The sequence below is a fragment of the Populus euphratica genome, unplaced genomic scaffold, assembly GCF_000495115.2.
Source record: "Populus euphratica unplaced genomic scaffold, PopEup_1.0 scaffold180.1, whole genome shotgun sequence".
Lineage (NCBI taxonomy): Eukaryota > Viridiplantae > Streptophyta > Magnoliopsida > Malpighiales > Salicaceae > Populus > Populus euphratica.
Window position 1 is genome coordinate 240,493 of NW_011500060.1, and position 9,376 is coordinate 249,868.

Consider the following 9,376-nt stretch of genomic DNA (forward strand, 5'->3'; position numbering starts at 1 on the left):
ATAACAAAGTTATAAAACTCCATCTCATGCATTTTTTATCTTTTTAAAAAGCTAAAATATATACTTACAATTATTATGAGAGAAGAACTTAATCTTCATGTTTTGAATCCTAAAAATTAAGATAAAATACAGAGTTTAAATCAAATTTAAAGTCCATGCAACCTAGACATTGTCTCGATTTTCGACCTATATATTGAGTACTAAATGTCCAAAAATTACACAGCTAGTTTTGTTGGAAACAACATTTGATTGTATATAATTCTAGAAATAAATAAGTCTCAATTCACTTTTTTTTTTTGGTTTGAAACTAGCACGCAGTATCAAAAAAGAAAATAAATTTAGAATTTGTGAAAAAGAAGGAAAGTGACTTTTTTTTTATTTGAAGGTTAAAACCAAACTATAAAAACTCTTTTAGGATAAATAAGAAATGTTTTTGATACCTTAAACACACCAGAAAATAGAGGAGTTGACATCTAGAAGGAGAAACAATTAGAATTAAAAGAAAAAAGCCCAGGACAACAACCCCTTCAAGATGTTCAATTCTTTGATCTTTTCTATACTCTTGAATAATGTTCATTGTATTAAGTTTTTTTTTTGTTAAGTTATGGAATAATTTTTTATTTTAAAATTTTTTATGCAGCCATTATATGAATATTTTTTTATTAAATTAATTCAATATTTATTGAGCATTTCATTTTGAATTTAATATTTATGTATGTTGAATCATTGTTTACATGATTTAAGATTAAATTTAACATTGAGAAGTGATCATTATTTCAACCATTATTTGAAATACTATAAAAAATCTATTTAATAGAGATGTCTATGAAACTTGTGTAATCATTAAGGGCTTTATTGTTTCTAATGAATTTTGATGGGTTTAGAATTTTTATAGAGATGTAGGAAGTTTTTTTTGTTAAAATAACTCATTAATGCTTGAGAAAGATTATTGATTAAATTAGTAAAACCTGATTACCAATAATTTTTTTTTTGATAGGATTAACTCCATTGAAAAATTCACATAGAATTAGTTACTAGAAAGTCATAAATCCTAGAATATCTTAAGCTTGATTTCATCACCTTTTAAGATTTCATGTTGTAAGAAGATCTTTAATTGTTTTTGTTAGAACATCAACAATTTAAACTCCATCGAAAATAAATTTTTAGTGTAATTTATGCTTCCCATTATGTTTTTTTATCATGTGTTCTTAATTTAATAAAAAAAGAAAATAATTAGAATAAATATAGATATTTTTTCACTCAATATCAATGAACAAAATGTTATCAAAGTTATTTACAAAATTTTGCATATCATGCCAATTTAAAATTATCAATAAAAAAATCATTAATATCATTGTAAAAAAATTAATCTTCTTAAAAGAAAAGACATTTTTTTTTATTAGGATCATGATTGTTTTAATAAAATGGAGCAAAAATTAAAATAAATGTTTGTTAAAATTTTAAGCTAAGTAGAAAAAATATATTTGTCAAATCTAAATTAAATTCTATTATTCCGTATGTCTTAATTATTTTAGTGAAATTATTTTTTAACTGAAATCATTATTTAAAAGATAAAACATTTCATGATTGTCAAAGCAAGTTATAAAAAATCAAAATAATGTTCTTATATTTTCTATGTGATTTAAAACTAAAAAAATAATTATAAATTTGATAATATCACGTCAAAATATATTTATAAATTTTAAAAATAATAATTTGATTTTAAACAAATATTCATGAAGAATTTATTATTACTATTAATCTTTTACATATTATAGACACAATTGTTGAAAAAAAAAATTGTTAACATTCTAATAAAACCTATAATATTATTTAACAATCATATCAAAAATAAAATGTAGGTGAATTATTATTTTAAACAATTTTTTAGATTTGCAAAATAGAAAAAAGAAAAAGAAAAGGGTCACGCCGAAAGCTGGGATCGAACAAAAGAATGCAAGATTTGAGATTGTAGGCTATGTCCATGCTACTTTGTTTATTTTTATTTTTTTTTAAGGCGGGGAACCCTTTTTATTTTTTTTAAAAGAAGATGAAGTATCAATTGTTACCTTGGAATGTGTTTGTTTCTTAAAAAAAATAAATTTTGAAAAATTATTTTTAAATTTTTAAATTTTTTTATTGTTAGAAAAGTTAGTCAACGAAAAATACTTTCTAGTCAAAGAAAAATTTAATTTGATTTCTAGAAAAGTATTGTCCTGAAAAATTTGGATGAAAAATACTTTCTGAAAATTATGAAAAATTTAAAAATATCATATTATTTACTAATTATATCAAATTTAATCCTCCAATTTTTTATTGCTATATATATTTTGTTTTGAATATTTATTTTTCATTTTTATCTTTTAAAATTTAATTTTTATATTAATTTTTGTCCTCATTTTTATAATTGTTATTTGTTTTTTTCTTATTATTTTTTTATTGAAATTTTTTATCTATCAAATTTGGTCATCATTCTTTTAATTGTTACTTATTTTATTTGAAATAATTTATGAAATGTTAATTATTATTATTATTTTAATTTCTTTATCTTTTATTTTTTTATTTTTAGATTGGATCTCCATTATTTTGATTATTATTTATTTTATTTGAGATAATATATGAGATTATTTTTTTTTCAATTTCATTCTCATTCAACTTTTTAATTTGTAAGATTTATTTATTATTATTTTAATAAACTTAAAAAAATAAACATTAATAAATTATTTTCTAGCTCATTTTTCATAACATAATCAAATACTGGAAAATATCTTCCAACTTATTTTCTATTATACTACTAAATATTATAAAATAATTCACTTTCTGGAATTTACTTTAAAAAAAACTATTTTTCACCAAATAAATGCCTTTGATTCTGCCCATCCATTAAGGGGTGATTGAAAAATCAAGTTAAAGTAATTTAAGTTTAAAATTTTATTTTTAACCTATTTTAATATAAAAATATAAAATAAACAAATAAAAACATCAATAATTAAATATATAAACTCAAATCACCTTTCTAAAAATATAAAATCTAACTCAAAATAAACAATTTCTTTAAAGCTGATCTTTTTTTTTTCCAAGCAAAATAAAGACCAAAACTCACCATTATTAAATTCTTCTTATTGAATAAAATCTTTTGATACAAAGTTTGATTATTTTAGTTGTTTGAATCATAACAACCAATAATATTTTTTTTTGTTCTTTTTTCTCTAAATAAAGATTAAAAAATAAATAATATAACTTCTAAACCAAAATAAATTTATTTATGAATTTAGAATTCACCATATATTTTCCTTTTGTTTTATGATTTAGTTCTATATTTTTTTTATTTTGGTATTTTTACCACAATTATAAACTTAATTTGATCCAATTAGGTTTAAAAAGGATTTAATTGAAAAAAATGAAAAAAAGAAGAAGTTAGGTGCTTTGAACACCATATGAAAATCCAGTTTTTTAGGTAATAATTAAGATTTAGCTTCGAATTTGGGAATTAATATGTATTTTGGCATAAATGAAAGACATGGAGGTGAGGTGATAATGCAACTCTGCATTTTTATAATAGCACTTTCTAGTCAGGGCACCAAGCAATTATCAAACGTGTCAAGAAACAAAGTGTATAAAATTGCTTTTATAATATTTCTAAGGACCAAAATGTAACCCAGAGAAACAAAAAAAAACCCTCTTGAAGCCAGCACTTGGGCTGATCAAGCTCAACTTAGGTTATTTGAGCTTGAATTCGAAAAGGAGAGAATGGCGACAAGCAACAGCGCGAACGGTGACGTGTTGATGCTAGAAGCAGCACCAGAGGCCTCACGTCCCTGGTCCACCTCTTCCAATGCTGAAATAATTGATGCACTGCCTTACATCGACGACGATTACGGAAACCCTTCTGTCAAAGCTGAAGTCGATCGTCTTGTCGAGGAAGAGATGCGTCGAAGCTCCAAAAAACCCTCGGATTTCTTAAAAGAACTGCCACCCGTCCCCAAATTCACTTTCGAGGTTAGGGTTTCTTGTATTATTATTTAATTTATTGAAAGTGAGAATTGATTTTGAGTTTTGGTTTTTTTTTCTTTGGGAATAAATAGAATTATCCGATGCTTGCTAAAGAGTACGAGAGAGTGAGAGCGGGAAGGCCGCCGGTTACGCTCGATTTTTCAAGGTATTCTCATTTGGATTTGCCAGCTGCGAACAAAATGAATGACGAGACTGCTTGGAAACAGGCTCTTCAGCGTGCCCAACGCTTGCTGCAGCATCAAGTAATCAGGTTAATTGTTTTATTACTGTTCAGTGTTCATCCGTTATTTGGTTGCTATGGAAATAATTTTTGGTGACAAGTTTATTGTGTTTGAGAGTGGAAGTTATTTCGAGAGATGTGGTTGAGATTACTTTTAGTGTTTTGATTGTGTTTAGTTGTTTTGCAAAGGTTAAACAACTTATTAAATGGAATGTATTCTCTGAGTAGTAGGCATCATACCACTGTCATAGGGAGGGGCTCTGATGGTGATATGGAATGTCTTGATTTACCCAGTTCGTGAGTTCAACTCATGTCCTTGGATAGCTTGGATGGTTGCTGCCCTTGATAGTATCAGGACATGGGAGGCCCTTAGAATAAGACTCAGCCTCAAATTGGTGTGGCCAGTCCCGAGCAGTATTTGGATTAGTTACGGTTGCCTAAGGCCATGCACATACCCCACTGCTTTAAAACAAAAAACTGTAATAGATGTATGATTATTACTATGGGTGGTGGTCATTGTTAATTCTTCATCACTGTTGCTTCTATTTGGGCAGGAAATTGCTAATGGCTGAAGAGCTGCATTGTAAATTTTCTTTCTTAATCTTGTTTACTATCCCTGATAAAATCCTATTAATGCTGCAACTTCTAGTGATATTTCTATCTATCAATTAGTTTCTGCATATAAAATTTTTTAATGACCTTGTGTGAAGTATTGATGGCACTGTGATTGTGATTTTTCAGGCTGGAAAACTTGGAACTCATGTCAAAATATGGTCCTGAGGTTTGGATACAACACAACCGACAGTTGGAAACAATGCTAACCAGGTTCGTCTTAAGGTTACACTTTTTTGGGGGCATCTGTTATGCTGATTGTTTGTTCTTAAATCTATTGACTCAGACTCCTGAAATCATCTCTTGGCTGTTGTTTGCAGTGTGTAATGGTACATCAAAAGTTTTATTTGCACAAAGCTAACTTGCCAAAAAAAAAAAAGTTCTATTTTGTGCTTTTGCTGTGCAAGTGGTTGAGGTGGACACTTTGCGAACAAGTTAGAAATTGTTAAAAATTAGATGACCAACAGTGTTATGAGTTGGGAAAAAAATTGTTGCAATTTCTTGCTGTATTTGCTCCTGCAACAGCGTAGATATGCTTTAGGATGTTTTTCTATTTTTATCAACAAAGCAAGTTTTACTTTTGTACTGTTTTGTATTTCATAGTTTCAAAATTTTCTGAACCTTTCAGAACACAAAAATTAGCACTGGAACAAAATGAAAAGATTGAAGCTGTGAATCGTGAAAGGAAATATCATCAGGTGATTTTGATATCAAGCTCTCATCTTATGCTCTGCTCTAATACTATCCTGACTGTTACCTGCTAAATATTACTGTATTTTTTTAATGCTCAGCAAAATACTGCATATGAGCTGAATGCTTTATCCGCACAATGGAGGGAGCTTTGTCAGAAAAATATAGAAATCCAGGAGGCATGTATTAAAATTGAAAATCAGATAGAGGAACTTAAGAGAGAATCTTCAGAGAGGTGATATACCTTCTCCACTTGGTTGATTTTCTCTTACAAGCAATTCACAAGTTTATAAGCTAATTACTTTCAACTTCTTCAGAGGCTGGAATGTGGAAGCTAACATGGAAAATGGTTCCCTGTTGCATTCATAATCAATAAGGTACTGATTCTGTTTTCATCTGGCATTTGACTGTGATTCATATAATGTGCTTAGAGTATTTAGGAAGGATTACGTGCCTTGATTTCCCTCTGAAGAGACCCACCTATGCATCAGTGTAAAATATGCCAGGATAAGAAAAATATTTATAAATCTCAGATCAAAGGGATTCAATTGAATTCTGGCTCTCATCACAGATGATCACAAAGATTGAAGGCAATAATTTGCTAGTCAGATTGGATTAGCTTAGTGCTTAATCTTGACAGAGTAATTAAAAGTGCGAAAGTTTCTAAAGATATTTCAGATGTCTTGTTATGTATTCTTGAAATTAATGCCAAGGGTTGTGCAATGAAATGTTTTCCTGCTGTTTTTTAGCCGTTTGTTTTTCTAACCTTTGAGCTTCTTCCTTAGTTTTTGCTTTGTTATTTGTTACCTTAAGGTCTTTTGATCTGGGTAACAGAACTATGAACTTCTCGGGGTATGCCCCTTGTATGTTGTACAGTTTTTCCCTTTTATACAATTTACACTTATCCAAAAAAAAAGGGTCAGTCTGTCACTCGTGAGGTATCTAGAATGCTATGTGGATCATATGGTAGATGGGAAGTTTTCTGGATGGTTTAGGCGTAGGCTTGAAGTCTGAAATTGTGGAATGGGAACCTAGTAGTTTTCTTATGAATATGTTCAAATAGAGTAAGTTTAGTTGTGGAAATTATTCTGGTGGTGATGCTGTCTCTTTGATGATAGAATAGTGTTTATATTGCTTTTGACAATGGAAACTTAGAATTTGAACCATTTGGGATTATATTACTGTGATTGAATGTGGGGTATGTAACTTGAATCTATAGAAATACTAATAAAACTATCCTTTAGGTGTGCTTGACTAAATGTGTGCATGTCACATGGATGATATGCATAGACTTTTAGATATGGTTTCTTCGGTCAATAAATGTGAATCATCAATCAGGTCAGCTTGTTAGGTAACTATTTTAGCCGAGCTCCAAAATATATATATATCGTTTTAATATTAATTCTTAGTTGAGATTCTAAACCTCCATGTCAATGATGAGATGGGATCAAACAAGGATTAGACAGATTCTGAACTTTCTCTGTCGTGACTGGCCTGCTCTTGATTGATTATTTTATTAATCTATGCCATTCTCAGAACAACCTGGGCCAACACCAGATAAATGTGTCAAAAAATTGATGCAAGGGTGTGCCGTGTGCAAGTGGGTGAGTGCTTGTGTGCATGAGAGGGGGAAAGGAACCTTATCCTAGACTCCAGAATGGGTTCAAACGGGAATTTTGTTTAACTACTTCCTTATTAATAATCTGCTCAATCCAGTTTAGTGTCTCCCCAACTCCACTACAAAGATACATAGATACGAGTAAACAAACTTGAGGTGAGGGTGCTTTGTTGTGTGTCTGTGTGGAGGGGATGTGTGATTCATGATGTACTTGATCCAGTTTACCATCTTAAATGTTACACTGTGTAGTGATTTCTAGCAAATAATACTGAATTGTGGCTTCCAAAGCCTGTTGCCTCAACTTTCAAACATGCGTTACTGAAAGACAGGGAAAGCCGGCACCAAAACCCTATTTGGGATGTATATCCTTGCATTTAACACTCATGTCCATCATGATCCCTGGCAAAAATATGGGTTGAAGATTCGCTGTCTCATGTTCTGGTCCCACCCATCACCTTCTCACTCACCATTCTTTTCCAAAATTACAATGCATGAGTATACTTTGATATATAAAGTTTAGATTTAAGTTCTTTCATTGCGTGGATTCAGAAAATACTCATATTTTTGTCATTGCGGATATTGCTGTTCAACAGGAATTTTTGACGAGGTATATTTGTTATTTGGTTGTGATCCAGGTCCATAAGCAGATTGGGAAGAGTCCAACCACATCAGTAAAAGCACAGATCTATACTGCTGCATATGGTGGCCTGTGCGTGAAGGATATATAGGTCCACCTGTTGGCAAAGTTTGATGTCTCTTCAGGAGTAAGAAATTCTAACGTTCTTGGCCTCATTTCTACCTGGATTCTTCTTATGTAATTCGAATTAAACAATCTAATCAAACCCACACTTTGTGAACTTTGAAAGAGAAATCTGCATTGCAAAGAACTTGTATTGCATAGTGTTGTGTCATGCCAAGTGAGAAACTAATAGTTATTTAGAGATAATTAAATGTTAGAAAATATGCCGAAAAATGAATGCCGAGTCGTACTCCCCCCTCGGTCAGTGGCACTGGGCAGCAGGAAACAAGAATGCATCAAGACTGTTGCGCGTATTTTGCAACGATTGTGTTGCAATGAAGTAATGCTTTTTGTTTTTTAACATCTAACATATCAATATTAAATTTGATAGCATGAAAGAAACAATATTCCTTGCCAATTTGAAAGCAAATCTGCCGCTCTCCCTCTCTTTTTTTCATAAGGAATCCCAATTGTATATGCATCCAGTGTCCTAGGTGATATTAATCAAATTGAATCGGTAGGGTAAAATAGTATAGATTTTAGTGAACGATTACCAACTCGGCTTCCAAATGGGCCATCGCTCCGGCTATGAATTTATGCTTGGGTTCTTCTTCATTTTCGAAGATTAGTTCCTCGTTCACAAAGCTACTGGCACGTATGTGTCCATTGAGTCGATCTTAATTCTCAGGGTGGAAGGGAAGGATGGTGGATCACAACCATGGATTAAAGCTTTGAACTTCCCCTAAGAAGCTGCAAGTATTTAGAGATTTTAACTAGAAAATGTGATTTAAATGCCAAATGTCCTATGCTCCCTTCTATTCCAGCCAAAAATAAAAATCATTTATTTTTTAAAGCCAAATTGTCAACATTATTGTGTAGTAGCAACTGAATACTCACTTTCATTATTCAACTTTTAGGGAAATGGATATGATTCAAGAAAAGAAAAGGTTGAATAAGCTAATTCAAATTTTAACATAATTGTATTCATTCTTCAGTTTTATGCTATCAATCATAATTTTCAATCTGATCTTTGAGTTAGGTTGAAATTTAGATTCTAGTGTAATTGTGCCTACGGTTAGGTTGAAATTTAAATGATACAGTCCAAGAAAAGGTTGAACAAAAAAATTTAGATTCTAGTGTAATTGTGCCTACAATTCAATTTTACACTACTGAACATAACTTTCAATCCGATCGTTTAATCGGGTTGAGATTCAACCAAGAGTTTTCAAACATATTTTTTTATATTGGGTTAAATTTTAGATAAATTATAGTTTATGAAGATTTTGCGATACAGGTCAGCAGATGTAATACAAATTTAATTATTTGTTGCCTTTTAACTTTTAGACTTCCTATTTGAAAAGGATTTTTTTAATAATGATGCAAGAATATTCAATAGTTAATTATGATGCAAGAATATTCAATTTGAAGAGGATTTTTTTTAATAATGATGCAAGAATATTCAATAGCTAATTATGATACTTTT

The 9,376-nt window shown here is 30.2% G+C and overlaps 1 protein-coding gene across 1 annotated transcript; it reads left to right on the forward strand.

Moving 5' to 3' along the window:
- The first annotated feature begins 3,646 nt into the window (after positions 1-3,646).
- Positions 3,647-8,154, forward strand: MOS4 (modifier of snc1,4). Its single transcript, XM_011002179.1, has 7 exons — positions 3,647-3,999; positions 4,086-4,264; positions 4,976-5,059; positions 5,475-5,544; positions 5,638-5,771; positions 5,854-5,913; positions 7,789-8,154. Exons 1-6 carry the CDS (start codon positions 3,751-3,753, stop codon positions 5,903-5,905), a joined length of 768 nt encoding a protein of 255 aa, XP_011000481.1. The 5' UTR covers positions 3,647-3,750; the 3' UTR covers positions 5,906-5,913; positions 7,789-8,154.
- Positions 8,155-9,376: the final 1,222 nt, after the last annotated feature.

What these genes read in the sequence shown, in the direction of transcription:
- MOS4 (XM_011002179.1), top strand. Translation starts at nt 3,751, where the DNA reads ATGGCGACAAGCAACAGCGCGAACGGTGACGTGTTGATGCTAGAAGCA. An exon ending in GTGAAAGGAAATATCATCAG is followed by an intron (nt 5,545 to 5,637) that starts GTGATTTTGATA and finishes TTTAATGCTCAG; the next exon opens with CAAAATACTGCATATGAGCT. An exon ending in AAGAGAGAATCTTCAGAGAG is followed by an intron (nt 5,772 to 5,853) that starts GTGATATACCTT and finishes CAACTTCTTCAG; the next exon opens with AGGCTGGAATGTGGAAGCTA.